This window comes from Aspergillus flavus, chromosome 6, assembly GCF_009017415.1.
Source record: "Aspergillus flavus chromosome 6, complete sequence".
Lineage (NCBI taxonomy): Eukaryota > Fungi > Ascomycota > Eurotiomycetes > Eurotiales > Aspergillaceae > Aspergillus > Aspergillus flavus.
In genome coordinates, this window is record NC_092410.1 from 718,306 (window position 1) to 737,582 (window position 19,277).

The 19,277-nt window shown below is 50.6% G+C and overlaps 4 protein-coding genes across 4 annotated transcripts; 2 read left to right on the plus strand and 2 right to left on the minus strand.

Moving 5' to 3' along the window:
• The first annotated feature begins 13 nt into the window (after positions 1 to 13).
• On the plus strand, positions 14 to 1,924 carry F9C07_2285871 (uncharacterized protein). Its single transcript, XM_071510791.1, has 4 exons — positions 14 to 196; positions 312 to 587; positions 702 to 793; positions 888 to 1,924. The coding sequence occupies exons 1-4, from the start codon at positions 175 to 177 to the stop codon at positions 1,512 to 1,514; spliced, it is 1,017 nt and encodes a 338-aa protein (XP_071367683.1). The 5' UTR covers positions 14 to 174; the 3' UTR covers positions 1,515 to 1,924.
• Positions 1,823 to 18,955, minus strand: lepA (polyketide synthase module). Its single transcript, XM_071510792.1, has 3 exons — positions 5,317 to 18,955; positions 4,683 to 5,258; positions 1,823 to 4,629 (listed from the first exon to the last, which is right to left on the minus strand). Exon 1 carries the CDS (start codon positions 18,273 to 18,275, stop codon positions 6,435 to 6,437), a length of 11,841 nt encoding a protein of 3,946 aa, XP_071367684.1. The 5' UTR covers positions 18,276 to 18,955; the 3' UTR covers positions 1,823 to 4,629; positions 4,683 to 5,258; positions 5,317 to 6,434.
• Positions 3,177 to 6,074, minus strand: F9C07_1734191 (uncharacterized protein). Its single transcript, XM_041294251.2, has 4 exons — positions 5,317 to 6,074; positions 5,231 to 5,258; positions 4,683 to 5,162; positions 3,177 to 4,629 (listed from the first exon to the last, which is right to left on the minus strand). The coding sequence occupies exons 1-4, from the start codon at positions 5,712 to 5,714 to the stop codon at positions 3,352 to 3,354; spliced, it is 2,184 nt and encodes a 727-aa protein (XP_041149547.2). The 5' UTR covers positions 5,715 to 6,074; the 3' UTR covers positions 3,177 to 3,351.
• F9C07_8109 (uncharacterized protein) lies at positions 18,560 to 19,038 on the plus strand (the record flags this gene model as incomplete). The annotated part of the gene is made up of 3 exons (XM_071511728.1): positions 18,560 to 18,845; positions 18,894 to 18,908; positions 19,019 to 19,038. The coding sequence occupies 3 exons, from the start codon at positions 18,560 to 18,562 to the stop codon at positions 19,036 to 19,038; spliced, it is 321 nt and encodes a 106-aa protein (XP_071367685.1).
• Between the last annotated feature and the right edge of the window lie 239 nt (positions 19,039 to 19,277).

Below are 19,277 nucleotides of genomic sequence, written 5' to 3' on the forward strand. Positions count from 1 at the left end.
TTAGTGGAGCCTCCCACAAATTCCCGCTTCACCCGCGGACTCTCTTTTCCATGCCTTCTTGACCCCTAGTTTTGGAGGCTGAGCTGCTAGGATACAAAAGAGAGATGATATCCTGCAAATAAAATATAAAATCTGCACTTTAGACCCGACTTACGATCATTACAAACGGTGGATATGGCTACCATGCGTGCGATCGGTACGTTATTTGTGATCATCCTAGTCCCAGTCAGAGGCCGCCCACAATGAGATCTTAATGCTCTGTTGCTGCCGTTTCTTCGTACAGGAGTAGGACGGACCTAACATTCCTTCAGCTATCCAAGGCAGTAAAGGCCCCGCCACTGCTATGTATGTCACCGACATCGCTAGGCCAGTTCCCATACCGGGTCAAGTCCTGGTCAAGATCCGCGCCTTCGGACTTAACCGTATGGATATACTTCAGCGGGAAGGTCTCTATCCGTTACCATCCTATGCACCGGAAACTATGGGTGTCGAATTCAGCGGTGTTATTGAGCAACTGGGGGATGAAGCCACCGCGATGGAGAGCGGGTTCAAATGTGGGGATGAGGTATTCGGCTTGGCATATGGAGGTACGTATATCAGTCATGGTACTGGCGCCAGTGGCTTCTGTCATTGGGCTAAGTCGGGTTGGGGGTTTGTTAGGAATCAGCAGCATAACCAGAAAGCTTACAGTGGTCGGACAGGTGCCTATGCCGAGTATATCGTGGTCTCGATCAAGACCCTATTCCATAAGCCAGCGCAGCTTTCGTGGGAGGAAGCTGCAGGTATACCGGAGGTATGGGACCTTCTTCTGGATAGTCCAGGGATATGCCCTACGCGGCCACGGCATCGTATATACGAACCTCAATACTAATGAATGACTTCGTTAGACCTGGATGACAGCGACGCAAGCCCTCCTGTTAATCGGCGAGTTTCAATCCGGACAATCTGTCTTATGGCATGCCGGCGCCTCCTCGGTTTCTATTGCCGGCATTCAATTAGCTAAAGCCAGAGGCGCTTCCGCTATCTATGCTACTGCTGGCTCGCCAGAGAAAGTTCACTTTCTCGAGCAGGAGTTGGGTGTCACCAAAGCCTTCAACTACAAGACGGATAAATGGGCGGCGGAGCTTCAAAAGCTCACTACCGGTGTGAACCTGGTCGTCGACTTCATCGGGGCACCATACTTCCAGAATAATCTAGACATTGCCGCACGGGATGGCCGCATCATTCTCTTGGGTCTCATGGGAGGGGCCAAGTTACCGGAGGGCGTGAACATTGCGCCATTGCTATATAAGAGGCTTCGGCTGGAGGCAAGTGGCTTGCGAAGTCGAGATCTGGAGTACCAAAAGACGTTGAGAGACATGCTGGTTGATTATGCCCTGCCAAAGTTCTGCGACAGGTCGTTCAAGGTGCATATTGAGAAGGTATTCCAGTTTGAGGATATTGTCGAAGCACATCAGCTGTTGGAGAAGAACCAAACCAAGGGCAAAATAATCTGTATGATAGGGTCCCAATGAACAGTTCGGTCGGTCCTCTGGTCTTGTCTATATTGTCAACAGACCTAGAGCGATCATCAGAATTAGCAATATCATCGCACATAGACATAAGAACATGGGAGACAAGCGTCAGCGATATACTATCCATGGACAGACCTCAAAGATCATCTCTATCTTCAGAGGCCCACACTTTGGGAGCCTTAGCCTTATATTCCCGCCGAAAGACCGAGCAACGTACGTACAAGTACCTACAATAACGCCTGATCACCACGGTAGCGTTTGGAGATGTGAGAACCATAACTAGAGATATGATAAACGATTAGTAAATGAAGTTTGCGATCAAGAGTACCCCGCAGGAATTTATTTATTTATTTTTTATTTTTTATTTATTTTTTTTTTTTTAATGGACTAACGTGCCCTACAGCCTCGATCCGCACTCGGGTTATTCAAGTCTCTGCCTCAGAATTCTCCGTTATTGTAAGCTTGTCCCATATCTACTGGATGGATAAGATACTCCAGATGCAATGTTTTCCTGTTGACAATCGTAACAGAGGTTATGAGCAGTTACCAGTTTACACTGGAGGCGTCCAATGGGAAGTGTAAGACATACTCACGCCACTATCAGCCTGCTCTAGAAAGTGGTGTTAACCATACAACTCTATAAAAAACGTCTCCGAAATCCTCCCACCTCCGACCTTCCTACGTCATCAATAGTCACGGTCCTCTGGTGTAACTGACATGAAGCGTCTAGTGCGATTCAATCCAGCGTGAAGTTCTGAATCTATTAAGTTGCTCCACTGCACTACTGATCCCGGATCATTCTATAGAACCCTAGTGTAAAGATAAATGCATTCACTCAAGCTCTTTCGTTACTTCCTTTTTTCATATGTACTATTGGAGTCAAAGCCACTGGTTCTTAATTATATCTTATCAGTAGACGGCCATGGGCCACTATATTAGGTTTCTTTTTTGCTTGTTTCATTTCAGTAAGATATTCCATATCTCCTTGCTTATTAAATAGGTTTCTCACTCTGCCTTTGATAGACATCTGAGTATCATAGATTGGGCTGTTAGGTCCCGGATTGAAATACTCAACCAACCTCCATTTGCCATAAAGATTCCTGCTGTGAATTCAGTCCATCACATCCACCAACTTCCAGTTGAAATATCTAAAACTATCTCTATACTGATTCAGAAAGGCTAGTGCTTATCATGTCGAAACCAGTTGCCAATGCTGCAGTTGTCCAGAGAACCCGGCGCATCACCTACTCAGTCATTGAAGGAGGTCTGTCAACTGTTTCATTCTGACCCTTACTCCTGACTAGTGGCAATTTCCATGTTCATAGCGACAAAGACCAGGAGCTTAGCGCCGGCCAGATTGCCATAGAGCCAAGAACTAATAAGTCTGTGTGTGCTTGCGGCCGATATGGCATCGATGTCGGCACCGAAGGCTACCTGGATCTGATGGACGGGGACACCAGGATTACCACCCTCCATTTCGACAGTCATTATCAGTCGAACACCAACACCTTTCAGGCTATGGAGACGAACAATTTTTGTCTTGTTGACGTGGGTGATTGGAACCAGGAAAATGGAGCGTTGGGAAATGTCCACGTGACAGGCCTTAAACTTGAGTGATTAGTGGTAGCTAGTTCTCTTGGGGAGATGCAAGATCCTAGGTGCTTCGGAAATTCGGATCGTCAAACTTTTAAGCATTATTTCCCCGAGAGAAATGAATAAGCAATAGGTATGAGTATGTAATTAGATAATATTAAAACAAATATAGCACAACCATATGGATGTTCATAAATTTTCACAAAATGATAGAAACCGATAAATGGTGTAGGTTTGAATAGTTTCAAAAATAACCACAGCTGTTTGACCGCTGTTGATACTCCTGCAACGAAGCATCCCATTGAGCCCAGTCAAAGGGGGAGCTTTCCGCAGGACCTAGTCCCACAGAAGAGGAAAAATGAGCATTATCTTCCACTGGGTTCGTGCTCTGTAGGACGACCTCCCTTAGCTGTGGAACAGCGCTAAAAGGACTTGCATCCAAGGTAGCAGCCCTAGCGGGAATACTCCGCTGGTCTTGGTCCTGAGATGATGAGGTAGCCGCTCGGGTGGAAGCAGAAAGCGAGTACAGGATTTTCTGCTGCGTTAATTCTATAAAGGTTGGAATAATGTTCGGCTGTGGGATGGTAGACATGTGCCGATGCTCACACTCCGCTACATGGGCTGTCCATGCTTTGACAGCTAAGTTCGCCAGGGCAAAATGCAGCGGACTCCTTGCTCTAGGCCCTGGCTGACGATACTGACGGCTACAAGTGACGTCAATCAAGTGCCAGGCCTTTGCAGTTTCGTCTCCTATAGCTCGGTGTCGAAGCTCGTCCAGTATGTAAATTAATGAGTCCCAAGGGAACTGGCTGTCTACATGCCACAAATATTTTCGCATTTCCTCGGTCGTCAGCAAAATGTTGCCATACTCAAGCACGCTGAGGCAGGTCTTAAAGACAAGATCTTTCTCGGCTTGGGTTGGGAGTTCGCCTTTCTCATGATAAACGCGAGGGTGGTGGGCGGCCAGGCGTAGTATTAGTGGTACTGACCATGCAACAATCATGGTCATGAGATGAAGGGGGATAGACGGGTCACAATGGACAGTGAACTTTCTCTCAATGGCATCCTCAAGCTCTTCAATCATACGGTCTTTCTCTTCAATCGGAATAGAGCCTCCACTTATGCTCTCCCAGTATCCATCAAACCCAGCCGGCTTTGACCTAGATTGACGCTCAAGCCACTGACCAAGCTCATAGCGTATTAGACAAAAGATCATCTCTGTGGCACTTGATGACTCAGGTGGAGTCTCTTTCATTTTCACATCCAGATCACTATCATTGACATTTAACGGGATGCGGGTGTCCGCGAGAGGGTATAGGGATGAGGTTGAGCCAGACATGCGGCTAATTGCAGCATCTACAACGGTGATTTGCCACCAAAGTCGACGACGCATCTCGGTTTCAAATATAGATAGACCAAGACGAGACCCATCTCGATGAAGACCGATTCGTTGAGCGATCCGTACCGCAATGCCACTTAGAGACCAGAGAGTGTGTGGGTTATATTCCCCACGGACAGATAGCTGGACGGGAATAAGATAAAAGGGAAACCGTAGGACAGGAAGGGAAAGCTCACTATAAATATCACAAATGCCTGTAAGACGACCATGTTGGATGTCTTCAACAATCCGGCCTTTATTAAAGCTGATTGGGAAGCCTGTTGATACTGAGCCAACAGCGCTGTTCTAGACTTTCCAAACCCTTGCAGGACTTCTTCGTCACTCAGAGATCTAATAGCTGCGCAGTAGATTGTAAACATGAGAGCCTCAAGTTCACTTGGCATAGAATCAAGATTACCACTCGCATTCAGAATGTGTTGCTGTAAGCTAGGCACATGTATTATCTTTGTTAGCGGGTTAACATTCTCAAGGAAAGTCTGCCATAGCTTGAATATATGAACTGGATTTGGATGTAACCCGGATAGGTTGGGCGTGGATGCTGCACCGAAAAGAAGAGCTCCCTCATCCAGCTCAAGCTCGCCTTCAATCCGCGCTCTCGGTATCTGGTAAGATATACCACCTGAACTCTCCGGAAGAATGGATTCCGCATCTTGAACCTTTAAAGAGTAATCAGTCTACAGCTATATGAACAAGGCTGATTAGTGAGGATATCATTGCCACGAACCTCATTGCTAGCTGTCTTCCATAAATGGCTATTGTAGGTTGTTAGTCTTATTAACAACAAACACCATACAGATAAGAGCAACTAACTTATCTAGATATATAGATCTCTCGCCTTTTGAAATCAATCTCCCAGGCCCAGTTTCGCTCTTGGTATCAGACTGGAGGCTTTTAGAACTATTCTGTAGAAAGTGCAGCCTCGTACTGATATCATCACTAGCCAAGGGCTCCTGGTTCTGGTGAGATACTGTAGTCTTTTGGGTGTCATCATTGCCATTCAAGGTTCTAAGGACAGTCTTTTGCTTCGTCTTTCTCCGACGAGGTGGAACGGGGTCCCGATATTGGCACGGTGCATGGTCTTTGACACAAGTAGAGCATGGCTCTCGCCTATCACACTTGACCTTCCTTCTTTTGCAGACAGTACAGGCATATTTCATGAGACCTTCTGAGGCATTAGCTGGAACGGGAGATCTGAGGCCATCAGCCATTCGTTTCTTTTTGTGAGCACCGATACGAAAAAGAGTCTCCTAGGCGTGGTCAGAAAGAAGGTACGCTTCACTGGTCGCTCCTTTGTTGTGTCACTGATTCTGCCACTCGCATCCGCGTTCAAGAAGTGGACTAGACAAGGGTCTGTAACACGAGTATCCTGAAGTGGGTAAAGGTTCACCTTTCGGGTAAGTTTTCGCGAGGTCGCGCTCGGGACTCGGGAGACTCGGAGATTGCCGGCTGACCGACTGTAGAGCGGAAACGCTAGCTTCATCGGCAGCCACCCGACCCCGAATTCGGGCCGCGTTTAGCAGCTGCCTTGCTTCTCCATTGTATCATCACCCCGCTGACAGGTCATCGACCCCCCTTTGCTAGGAGATACGCATACCAGTTAGCTAGGTGGATGCTCATGCATCGCCTCGCCTCTACCTGTACTTCTCCGCAGGATTGAGAAAATACAGTGGTCTCTTATATATATATATATATATATCCATGTGGCCTCTGCCTGATGGAAACACAAAACGTGATTGAATTGGGAGGCTAGCCAATGTATGCAGTAGAATTATGTTGTCCTTTGTCGTGTGCATGCTCAAGACTGTTGAGTTAAATATATTAATATAGTAAAAAGTTAAATGCTCTCGAAAGATGAGAAACCTAGGAAATAAAAGAGGACAAATAGGAAAACGCGGAATATCAGACAAAGAAGCCCAACTACAACACTCTTAGTCGCTTGGCATCCCTAGGAAGGGGAACGCCATCTCCTCGCCTCGCGACTCCATGGCCTCCAGGTAGCTGGCTACCAGGGGCTCGATTCCCAAAGTGCGGGCCCTCTGCACCCAATCTGCAAGCGCAAGACGACCGAACACCCCACCATAAAGGTCCTGCATACGGTCCTGGATCTTGTCAATCGGCACCTTGACCCCACTGGAGTGATGGGCGAATGATGCAACCGATGTGGCATGAACCCTGGTTACCTGCACACTCTGCAAAGCCTTCTTCACAATGTTGGTTGCCACAACTCCCACCTTTTCAAAATCAAAGAATCCTCTTACATTGGGAAACTGTGGTACGACTTTCATCAGCACAGAAAACCGCAGGATCGCATTCAAGGCATCCTCGCTGGGCGCTTGGTCGCCTGTCAGCGCACAAGGTCGGTGGATGCACACATCTAACCCCGTCGCCTCGGCAACATTCTCCAGATATCGCTCGCTGGCCCATTTCGACGCAGTAAAACCATCGCTGCCAGTCTCGGGCGGCGGGAATGCCGACATTGACCCCGGAGGGAGCGCGACATCGCCGGAGAGTAACGTCACCCGGTTAGAAGAAACGTAGTGTAGGGGAACGCCTCTCGAGAGCGCCAGCTCGGTGAGGAAGCGAGTTGATCCTAGATTGGGCATCCGCAGCGAGAAGTAGTTGTTTAGGCAATGTCCATTCGCACCCGCATGGATCAAGGCGTCTACGGTCGACTTCAAAAAGTCGACTTCCCTGGTGCTCAGCCCTAGCGCAGAAACATTGAGGGATCCAGGGTAGATAACAATCTTATGGGATTTTGGAAGGCTCTGACCGTGCTGCGCATCTACTGCAAGACAATGGACTTTGCTGACGGTCGGCTGTTCTAGCAAGGCCTTCAAAATCTCCATCCCCAGAAACCCGGTGGATCCAGTGAGGGCGATGTGCAGATCAGTCTTTTTGGGCTCTCGCGACCGTTGGCCACGTGCGAGGCTGCCGGGCACGCGTGTCTCATCCTCCCAGTCGATTTTCTCGAAGATAGGCTGGTTCTTCTTCTCGGCGTCAATCAGAGTAGCCATCCGTCCCAACGTAGAACACCGGTACAGATCTTTGAGGGCGATGGATAAGCCGTATGCATTCTTGATCGCTCCCTGGAGCTTGACCAGGAGAAGGGAGTTGCCGCCCGCCATGAAGAAGTCCGTTCGTGAATCAATTCGCCCGGTCTGAGCGGTCTGCTGCAGAACATCTTGCCACACCAGGCGTAGCTCCCCCTCTGCAAGACTCAGAGCCTCGGTGGGAAATGACGAGTCAGGCTCAGTAGGCAGAGGCTTATCTTGTAAAGCCTTCCGGTCGACCTTCCCATTTGGAGTGGTGGGAAGACGATCAAGTAACACTATAGCTGCCGGACACATGTATTGGGGTAGCGGCAGGGATCTCTTGAACGACTCGAGATCGCTATTCGTCACCTTTTGACCCCTGGCGGGTACTGCATGAGCGACAAGGAATTCTGGGTCCCCCCGTACCGAGACCACCGTTTCTGAAAGCAGTCCGGCGGCGACTTGAAGCAGGCTGTTGGCCACCTCTTCGAGGTCGATCCGTAAGCCACGTAGCTTGATCTGCGTGTCACCATCGAGTCGGCCCATAAATATCAGGCCCCCGTCTGGCCCCAGCCTCCCACGGTCGCCGGTCTTGTACAACCTCGTCCAGCCCCGGCGCCTGTCTGCTGAAGATGCAAAAGGGTCATGGATAAACTTTTGCTTCTCAAGGTCTGGCAGGTTCCAGTACCCGAGGGCGACCCCGACACCACCAATGCATATTTCGCCAACCAAGCCTGGTGGGACGATATCCCCATTGGCACCTAAGATGTATATAGTCGAATTGGGAATCGGTCTTCCAACCGTTGAATATTCATTGGCTGCACCCCGGTGCAGGTCAAGCGTGTTGAATGAAGTAGCGGCGGAAATTTCAGTTGGTCCATAGCAATCAGTCACATTGGGACAGTTAGGAGACAAGCGCCGGAACTCGCGCTTTAGTGGCTCCGTCACCGACTCACCACCGAGACAGGCATGTCGCCAGTCCCTGTATTGACGGAGGTAGTCACCGCCATGTTGAAGAAGCATCAGATACTCAGACGGCGTCCCAATCATGAAAGTAACCTTCTCCTGAAGCATCAACTGTGCCGTCGCAACAGGATCGCCCCTGACACTCTGCGGGACAACCACGACAGTGCCCCCATGAGCAAGGGCATTTCCGATCTGAGCAATAGACATGTCGAAGCCCACTGAGCTCTGCTGCAGGACAACCTCTCGCCCCAAGCATAGGTGGTGACCTTTCGATGCTAGGTAGTTCATGTAGCCTTTCTGAGGAAGCAAAATCCCTTTCGGGATCCCGGTTGATCCACTACTATAGAGCAAGAAGGCCGGATCATCCGCAACTGGTTCGGGCATTGCAGTCGTAGTTGCACGTGTTGGCGAATAGCCTAGATCAACTTTCCTGCATTCTTGTGGAGCGAATTGGTCGATACTGTCTGCTGACGTGCTATCGCACAATATGACGCTGGGTCGACAGCTGTCCAGGATAGCTCTTCGCCGAGCTTCAGGTAATGTTATATCAATAGGCACATACACACATCCAGCTGCAAGAGTCGCCAGCATCGCAGCTATCGTATCCCTCGAAGGGTGAATGCAGACAGCAACCCGTGCATTGGGCGGAGGGTTGCACCCCAATATGTCCTGTGTGATGTCGGCGACCCGCTGCTGTAGCTCTGCGTAACTCACAGCCCCCCTGCAGTCCTTCACGGCAATACTATTCGCGTCAGTTGCTGCACGCTGAGAAAATAGCTCGCTCATAGTTCGAGGCCAGCCAAATTCGAGGCGAGGTCCAAGCCCTATCCCCGGTTCGCTTTTGTCGTTAAGGAGACCGTCCTGTATTTGCATAGAAGTGTCCCCAGCGAAATCCTCTAGGAGACGAATATACATGTCGCATATCACGCCCGAAACCTCAGGGGCGTACAAAGCATCCCGAGAAGTAACCTGGAGGTAGCTCGCTCCACTAGGACATTGGGTGACATTGAATACGACATCGTAAGGACTTCGAGCTTCTATGCTGGAATGAAGTTCAAGTCGGCCACCTCCGAATGGGACCTGAAGCATATCACCAACCCTGTAGTTGAACACAACCTGGAACAGCGGACTGTGGCCTGACGATCGCCGGATGTTCAGTTCACGAAGGACTACGTCAATAGGCACTCCAGAATGCTCCATTGCGGACAGGGCCTTCTTCGATGTCCGGTGGAGCACCTCAGTAAACGAGTCGGTCGGTTTGACGCGAAGGCGCAAGGGAACCAAATTTAGGAAGAATCCAACCGTTTCAGCGAACTTTCTATTGGTCCGATTGACATCTGTCACTCCTATACAAAGATCGCCAATATTCGTCAATTTGTACAACAGGACCTGAGCAATTGCAAGGTGGAAGTGAAAGGGCGTCACTCGCAGTCTCTGGCTGGCGGCCTTGGCACGCGCCAGGATATCGAAATGCAGTTCACGTGTCGCCGTCGTGCTCTGGAAGCTCTGCATGCCTTGTCGAACTTTAGAGCTAGAAAATGGCAGAAGTGGGAAAGTCTCTGGAACGGGCGAGAGCTCCTCCCTCCAAAATTCTAGCTGAGCATTATACTCTTCATTTTTAGTCTCCTGGGCCTCTATCAAAGCAAAGTCCAGAGCTTGTGGCCCTACAGGTGGCAGGGCTTGTTGCTGGTAGGACATGCTCAGATCGCGAAGATACACATGCCAGCTGAACCCATCCAGGACGATATGATGATAAGCAATAATCAAGGACTGTACGTTGGTAGGGAATGTCAACAGAGTGACCTTGAACACATCGCCTCTTTCGAGGTCCCAATGTCTATTCTGCATCTCCAGAAAAATAGCGCTCGCAGCGTTGTCGTCGTGTACCTTGACGTGCTGAAAAATGTCTCCGGGCGCTTCGATCACCCCTTGAAGAGGCTCTTGGGTATCCAGGTGGGCAAAGTAAGCAGAATGGAGTGCATCGTGTCGGTTAACCGTAGCGGTCACAGCCGCTGCAAGTCTATCTACATCTAGATAGCCTTTGACATCGAAACGAACAACAATATTCAAAGCAGTGGGGTCTTTAACCAGTTGTTGCTGGAACCATAGACGAGATTGTGCGTAGGACATAGGACCCGACCGAGAAAGCATATTCACGTTTGTCTCAAAGTACTCATCTATGCTTGTCGGAGTCCTGGTACCAGATCCAGATGAGGAACTGGCGCCTGACTTCCGTTGCGACTCTGAGTCTGAGGAATTGTCATTGTCCTGATCTGTGGGCAAAATACCGGCCCTCGACGTAGATTGTGCCTCCTCTCTGCCTATCTCAGGTGGTGATGCCGTTGCCTGTTTGATCTTTGAAGCAGCGCTGGACGTTCCTTGGAATGCGCTTGGGCTCATCTGCGCGAACTTTTGAATCGCCTCCGCGCAAATCTCAACAACTGTATCTCCGCTAAGAACCTTCAGCACTGGAATGTCAACATAAAGCTTGGTGAGGAACCATTGTCTGATCTCAACTGCAAGTAGAGAATCAACTCCAATGTCTAGCAATGGCATATTGACGTTAACGCTGTTGGTCGCAAGAGATAGCATAGCCTCTAACTTGGCCGCGAAGCAACGCAGGAGGACATCTGTGCCTTCCTCGACAGAGCTGGCACTGCTCACCTGGTCCCTGATACTAGCTGATGTCGAGTTGGATTGGTCACTGTCTTGCGAGCTTGCTTCTGTCCCGAGTCGAAGATGCGAGAAGATCGGGTTGTTGTACCAAGGTGGCTTCTTCAGGGACGCAGAAATATCATGAACTGGCTCAACACCCATGATAATGTCAGGACATAGTCCGGAGTCCACAGGGCTTGCCATGACGGCCTCAGCAAATAGCTTATGAATGTCCGACTCCGACAGGGGTGTGTAGAATAGGTTCACAAGATGGTCTATCAACGATTGTCCAGCCCGAGCAACGTAGCCTACATCCACTACTAGACCAATGTCGATCACCGAAGCAGCCAGACCACGCGATCTCCTCTGAGAGACAAGGCTTGTCATGAACATATTGGCGGCATGGTAATTGCACTGCCCGCCGTTTCCTACCACACTAGCGAGCGACGAAAAAAGAATAAAGAAGTCAAGTTGCGTGGTACAGAAGAGCTCGTCCAAGTAGATCGAACCATCTACTTTAGGTTTCAACACCTTATTCATATCTTCTGCCTTCATGTTCATGAACAGTTTATCGGAGAGAACCATCGCGCCATTGCAAACTCCAGCAATGGGGGGCATCGTTCTCAAGATCTCTTGGTGGACAGAGTGCACTGCCTCACGATCAGCGACATCCATTGGGTATACTTTGATGTTTCCGTTCATGGATTGAATTTCGTCAAGCCACGGTGCATCAACCTTGCCACTGCGGCTGGTTATGGCAATGTGTCGGGCACCCTGAACAATCATCCAGCGACAAATGGATAGACCAAGCTCGGAGTTGAGGCCGATCATCCAATATGTCTTAGCAGATGAGAACAATCCTGTGCAGTCTAGTGGAGCTACCGTAGCTAAGACCGCATTGTTACAGTCGAAATTGACGATGTTAGGATAGGACAGCAGAGAAGAGGATTGACCCGCGCTGTCTTCAACTGAGAGTATTGACGCTGAAAGTTGCGCTGTCGAAGGCAACGCAGCCAGCAGTGACTCGGAATACGCGTGTTCGATGATACTGCTGAAGGTACTAGGTGTGCGCGTTAGGTATTCCACGACGCAAGACGCCAAAGGGATTAGTTTCCCGACCGTGGTAGGCACAGCCCAATGCGGACAATCATCCGAGCAATCTATGAGCGCTGCGGTATCACCGGGAAGTACATCTCTTGCTATGTTATGCGATACACGGGGATGAATATAAGTCCAGCCTTTCTGAAGTGTACCAGACCTGGATGTGATGAAGTATGGTTGTTCTTGCACCCAGGACCGACTCAATATGATTGCCTCAGCAAGGGCCTCTGTCGGCTCGTACAGAATAACGGATCCTGAGCGCGGTGAGGCAAAAGATAATGCGACTGCAAGAACCTGTCCAGCAATGAAATAAAGCAACGCTGGATCACACTGCGAACGTTGCGGAAGGAACCAAGCATCTGTCGACGGGATGTCCATTAGAGACCCCATCCTGGTGGTAATGGCTACTGCAGTCCTTCCATTATCTGCTTCAACTCCCATGCAAAGAAAGAATGACGCTAGCCGACTACTGACCAATCGAGTTGTGAGGATGGTCCTGAGACGCACCGAACCTGTAGATGTGCCGGTTACGCGTTTGCCTTCACGGATAATAATACGGCCATCGAAGCACGCAAGCTCAACTGGCTGCCTGGAAGCGTCCAGCGGTTTCATTATTTGGCGGCGTGTGGCGTTGTACCGGTCGTTGAGTGCTTTGTACGGGATAATACGAGGTATCTGCCATTCCTCGCCGTCGAACGACAGCTCCGGTTCGATCTTCCATGGCACATCATCCTGTAAATACTCTGGCGAGTTTACCAGGCAAAGCTGGAGGAACTTGGTCACAACCTGATCCGCACCGATCGAGATGCCGGATCTAATATCGAGGAACTGAATATTGATATCGGGAAGCTCAAACTGCAGCGTTCTGCCAAGCCCATTTATCATATTCGAATGTGGATAGTCTGTAAGCCGGTCTCTTGTGATCCACAGCACGTTTGTCGCACTACCCAGGACTGCTTGAAGCTTGGAAAGTCGGGTATCAGTCAATGGCTCGGAAAGAAGAGGGTTGTCCAGCTCAGAGAGACAAATAACTGATCGACTACCCTCAAGAGGAACCGTCAAATGGTCAACGCTGGGCGCATGTTGGATGTTCCAACGGAAAGGCCTTAACAGCTTCCGCACTCCGGTCACCAGCTTTGCGACAGGGAGTGTGCCTCCTCCGAGGATGAGAATTGGATCCCGGATAGGGACATCGCCAACTCTAGGCAATGGGTCGCGAAACAATTCAAGCTTGTCATCAATGGCCTGACTGACCAAGGCGGAGCATGAATGCTTACCATCGCTTGGCAAATCAGAAACGGTTGCCTCGATCCCGGAAAAGCCCGTCATTTGCAGCAGACCCTCCCATTGGACGGCAGGAATGCCCGGACCGTCCGTTCGGCCATCGTCCACGCCCAACCACCAGCCCGGAAAGCCACCCATAACATACATGAGTTGCAGCGTCTCACCCGTTACCTCAACTATGAGCAGGTAGCCTCCAGGACGAAGCAGGGACCTGACATGACCCATTGTTTCCTGTAAATGAGATGTCGCGTGCAGAACATTAGCGGCAACCACCAAGTCATAGCTGTGCCGTTCAAACCCTTGTTCAACAGTGTCCCTTTCGATGTCCAAGGTTTGAAATCGCATCTGTTGCCTATGAAGTGCGAACCTTTCCTGGGCTTGTGCAAAGAATCCGGGAGAGATATCGGTGTATGTGTATGAGTCAAATGTGTCTCCAATGGTGTCAAGGATGGCTTTCGTGGTGGCACCAGTACCTGCACCAATCTCCAGGATCTTCATATGAGGGTTCTTGTGTATCATGGCCTTGACAGTCTTGGCAACATACAGGTTAAGGGGCACAAATAGTCGACCATCTGTGTAGAATCGGTTGAGGAGGTTGTCCCGCATCATAACTTCCAAGAGTGGCCTACGGCCGCGTATCACGTCAGGAAGAGACTGGCCAATTGCATGCATCATTTCCAGGTCTATCGAAGACTCAAATGAACGACGAAGCGAGTTTACATCATTCCAAGAGTCCCCTAGCCATTCGCTGTGGATGCTTTTGTGTAAACCGCCCTTAATCTGCTCGATAACCTTCAGAAATGCGGTATGCAGGTGTCGAAACTGAGGCTCGGATTGCTCGATCTCACAGGGGGCTAACTCGGCGAAGGCACGCTGTAAGAAGAAGAGAGAGGTACGCTCCATTGCGTCGCAGAGCTCGAATTGATCTTTGTTCGCGCATTCGACTGCATGCGACGAGAATCCATGGGCAATGTCGGCACCCCAAACGATCTTGGAGAATAGCAGTCGATCATTCAGTGCCTTAGCCTCTGTGAACGATTGAAGACGAACACCTTCAATAAGGATGCTTGGAGTAGCATCTGGAGACAACAGATACACATCACCCTTCATAGTGCTAGATGAAGATTCCGTTATGAACGTATCTATCTCGATCGTCAGAGCCCCATCCGTGCCATAGAGGCTAATATTTGGGTTGAAGGACAACCGATCAATTGCGACAGGCAGGTAGGTGGCCCAGAGCTCATGGCTCACGGGGGAGGCGAATGCCACAAATATGGAATGCAATGCAACATCCATCACGGCAGGATGAACAACGTATTCCTGACCCAGCTGATCCAGCGGCCAGGAGGCACTTCCAGTGGCATAAGATTGGGATCTCTGGAATGAGCTCTGAGGTTTGAACAGGCCATGGTAGCTGAGTCCGAGACTAGACAGCTTGCGGTAGAACATCTCGCGATCGAGCGGTGATAGGTTTGCCCGTTTCTTTGGCCGCGATGGAAGCTCTGAAGCGGAGCCCTCACCCTTAAAAAGAATGAGGCGTCCGGTGCTCGTCTTGGTCAGGTCCTTCCACTCATCAGAGCAGGTATAGCAGTTGAAGTCCCATTTGCAGTCACCGGTTTGCTTTAGACTAAACACAATTTCCACCCCAGGATGTTCTTCTTCGAGAACGACTGCTTGTAGGACATGGAAGTCCTCAATATCGACGAGACTGATTTGTTGGCCTTTCGTTGCAATTGTAACTGCTTCCAAAGCCATTGCAATGTACCCCATCGCTGGGAATAGGGCTTGGCCTTGAAACTCGTGTCCGCGGATCCATTCTAACTCCGACAACCGCAGAACATTTCGCCAACGCATCTCACTGTCTGAGTCATCTGGGGCCCGCCTACCCAGAAGTTCGTGCAACGGTGAATGCCGTAGGCGGAATTGTCTAGAAATGCGAGACTCCTTCCAGTAGGCTTTGTCATGCTGCCACGGATACGATGGGAGGTCTTTGAGGGTAGCTGGAGCTCGATCGGCCTCCTTGAAGAATGACTCGCGGTAGGAAGCAAAGTCAATGTGGTAGTCAGTAAGATGAGACCACACGTAGCCAATTGCCCCAGAGAATGCCTCGACCTCGTTTGTGGCACGACGCATTATACCGGCGTAGGGAAGTGAGGTGCCAAGAGCTGACTTCAATGTCTGGGTGGCGGGTCCTTTCAACGCGGGATGAGGGCCCAGCTCAAGCACCATGTCAAAGGGGCCTCCGGCCCAGAGTGAACATTCCACGGCTTGAGAAAACAGGACGGGCTTGACCATGTTGTCTACCCAATACTGGCTGTTCAAACTAGTAAAATCCCCTTTTTCAAGAATTTCAATATCACCCCGCACGCTTGATACCCATACGCAGCCCGCACGTGGCAAACTTGGTTTAATATTGCATGCTTCCAAGGACTTGAGGTAGGCATCTGCGCAAGAAAGCATATGATGCGAATGGTAGGCCGTGTCTACTTGCAGCTGCCGTGCGAAGACCTTCCGCTCATCTAGGAATCCCTTTGCCTGAAGAATGGCATCTTTGTCTCCCGACAAGGTGACACTGGAGGGAGAATTGCTGGCAGCCAAACACACCTTCCCATACAGGCCACACTCTGCAATGAATGACATTGCACCTTCCATGGAGAGGCCTACGGCCATCATGGCACCAGGCTGTCCATCTGGCCCTGATGCCAGCTTGGCGTATAGGCCCCTGTAGTATGCAATCCGGATGGCATCTTTCGCGGACAGGATTCCCGCGGCATAGGCTGCAGCGATTTCGCCAGACGAATGGCCAACCACTGCATCAAAGGTAATGGCCGAGGCGGAGCATAGATCCACCAAGGCTATTTGCAAGGCCGTGCAGAGTGGCTGCGAGAACGCCGCCTGCCCGATACGGGACTCCTTGTCGTCGGCCAAAAGTTCCTGCATCAGCGACCAGGACGGTGGGTCTGGCAACGTTGATAGGGATTCTTCGCAGTTTTCGATGGATACTCGGAAAAGGAGGCAGCTGTGGATCAACGCCTTGCCCATGGTTGCCCATTGCGCACCCTGGCCGGTGAAGATGCCCAAGAGCCCAGGAGTGTCGGATGATGCAAGTGACCTTGTGCCAATGTCGGAGCCCTCGGAGGATATCAGGGCTTGACCCATGTACTTGAGAAGCGCTTCGCGGTTAGATCCTGAGAAGAAGGCTCTGACAGGAAACATAGATCGACGATCTGCAAGAGCCCTTGCCAGCCCTTCGAGATCCAAGGATGGGTTCGCGCTGAGGTAGTCAAAGTACTCTTTGATCATAGCCCTCAATGTTGTTTGGGTATTTCCAGAGAACAACATGGGACCGACGAAGGAGTCTAGCCTTGCCTGCTGGCAGCCGCCGTTAAGGCACTCGCCCCCCTTGTAATACCCTTCGAGGATGACATGGGCGTTGGTCCCGCCAAATCCAAAGCTATTGACACTCGCACGGAATGTGGTCGACTCAGGCCACGGCATTGGCTGTTTCGGAATCTGAATCATGCCGTAGAATGGCTTGACTGAAGGACTCAAGTCATTGAAATGCATGTTCGGGGGGATGATGCGGTTCTGCAGAGCCAGACTGGCTTTGAGCACCCCTGCAAGGCCAGCACATCCTTCCAGATGACCAATAATTGTCTTAATGGAGCCAGCATACAGAGGCCGCTCATTGTCTCTCTTGGAGGACGGGGGAAAAAAGGCGTCATGGACCGCCCGCGCCTCGACCGGATCCCCGGCAGCAGTTCCGGTTCCGTGGCATTCGACGAACTGTGGTCGATCCACAGACGGGTCGAGGCCGGCCCGTCGATACGTGTCGCGGATCAACTCAGTCTGGGCGACGGAGCTTGGCATGGTGATGCCTTTCGTTCGACCATCAGAATTGACACCAGTTCCTCTGATGATACATTCGATCTCATCTCCATCCCTCAAGGCCGCTGACAGGGGCTTGAGATACACGGCCGCGAACCCTTCGCCACGAGCATACCCGTTGGCATCCTTATCCCACATCCGTGATCGCGCCTCTGGGGAGAGCATATGCAGGTTCGACTCGGCAATATACATGGTGGGATCGAGAAGCAGGTTTGCACCAGCTACAATGGAGGCCTCGGCCTCCCTATTTTGGAGCGAAAGAACGGCCTGGTGCAAGGCAACGAGTGAGCTCGAGCAGGCTGTGTCAATAGTCATAGATGCCCCTTTCAAGTCAAAAAAGTACGAAATTCGGTTTGATATAATACTTCTTGCCGTTCCAGTCGCGTTATACCGAGCCATGGTCTCCGAGTCCCGCAGCTGGATGTCGTAGTAATCGGCGTTCATCACACCGACAAAAACTGATGTTTTGGTCCCTTGGATATCGTCTAGGCTACAGCCGCCACGCTCCAGCGCTTCATAGACCGTTTCGAGAAGGATCCGATGTTGCGGATCCATGGCCTGCGCTTCAAGGCCATTGATATTGAAAAATGCCGCATCAAATACATTCGGATCCTCAGCCAAAAGGTACGATTTGTTTATGACATTAGTAGAACCATGGTGCTCTCCATCTTTGTGATAGAAGTTGGATAGCCGGAGACGGCTTGGTGGAAAGTCCATCAAAACATCCCTCGGAGAATGGAGAAGGTCCCAAAGCTTGGATGGAGAGTTGGCTCCCCCAGGGAATCGACATGCAGAACCGACAATGGCAATCGGCTCCACGCGGACATCAGAAAGGCTGCCCATCTTTGTTGCCAGTGCTTTATGTCGAGAAGATGAGAGCGGTGGGATGATGTCACTCCGATTGGACTTCTTCCGGTACAGCTTGATGAAGAGGGATCGTCAAGAGAAAGGCCTGCTCCCTAGGTTCACCAGTTCGAAAAAGGTTGCAGGAAAGTGTCACCACAAATACATAGAGGCCTGATGGAACGACGCGCTTTCCGTTGGACTCTTACCGTCTCACTGCTTGTCACTATCCTTCGTGGCTAGGACCAATAGCTTAATAAGACAGCCCATGTTCGCGAACGAACATGGACGAGTCCGCCAAGCCGATGACCATCCTTTGGAAGCGAAATGAGTATCGGAGATATGATGTCGAGACGGATATGACTACCAGACCGGCCATGGTGGGCCCTGTGAAGGAACAGCGGACCGGGCGCCTTGTGGCTTACATGAGCCCGCGCTTACTACGCACAGTTGCGGCCGAGACGGAAAATGCACCCCAGGATGACGGGAGACGGAGCTCGGGCAGTCCTCCCCGTCGCTTGTCTGGGACTGGCGGTAGGGGGGCGGGTGTGTTGGGGAAAACGAGCGAAGGTTGGCGATTTTGAAGTATTTAGAGTGCCGTAACCTGATCTAAACTAGGACGGTTGGGTTCGGGTATGTTTACTTCACCGAGCTATTAGTAGATATAGGTTAAGGCTAGTACCCGGAGGTCGACCAGTAATTAATTTATCAAGATTCCACAAAGCCAACTACATTTCTTTCAGGTTGCTTAGGCTTACAGTAAAAGACCCCTATAATGTAGCCATGTCCTAGCTCTTCGCCAGTATAGAATACAGTTTATGTGGCGTGTCCATCTGTGGGATGTAGAAAGGAAGCGAAGTGTAGCGTCTTCACTCCAAATCCGCCCATGGGAGATGTCGACGTCGCTTTATTGGAGTGGGTCGTTGGTCCTGTGGCACGCACTTGGCTATCTTGGGTTTGAGGGTAGGTTGAAGTATGTGCGCCTACCAAAGCCAAGGCATC

Coding starts and splice junctions, on each gene's coding strand:
- lepA (XM_071510792.1), bottom strand. CDS start 18,275: ATGGGCAGCCTTTCTGATGTCCGCGTGGAGCCGATTGCCATTGTCGGT.
- F9C07_2285871 (XM_071510791.1), top strand. CDS start 175: ATGGCTACCATGCGTGCGATCG. Junction 588..701: donor ATTCGGCTTGGCATATGGAG/GTACGTATATCA, acceptor GTGGTCGGACAG/GTGCCTATGCCGAGTATATC. Junction 794..887: donor AAGCTGCAGGTATACCGGAG/GTATGGGACCTT, acceptor TGACTTCGTTAG/ACCTGGATGACAGCGACGCA.
- F9C07_1734191 (XM_041294251.2), bottom strand. CDS start 5,714: ATGGCTGATGGCCTCAGATCTCCCGTTCCAGCTAATGCCTCAGAAGGT. Junction 5,163..5,230: donor GGAAGACAGCTAGCAATGAG/GTTCGTGGCAAT, acceptor TACTCTTTAAAG/GTTCAAGATGCGGAATCCAT. Junction 4,630..4,682: donor AGGCATTTGTGATATTTATA/GTGAGCTTTCCC, acceptor ATTCCCGTCCAG/CTATCTGTCCGTGGGGAATA.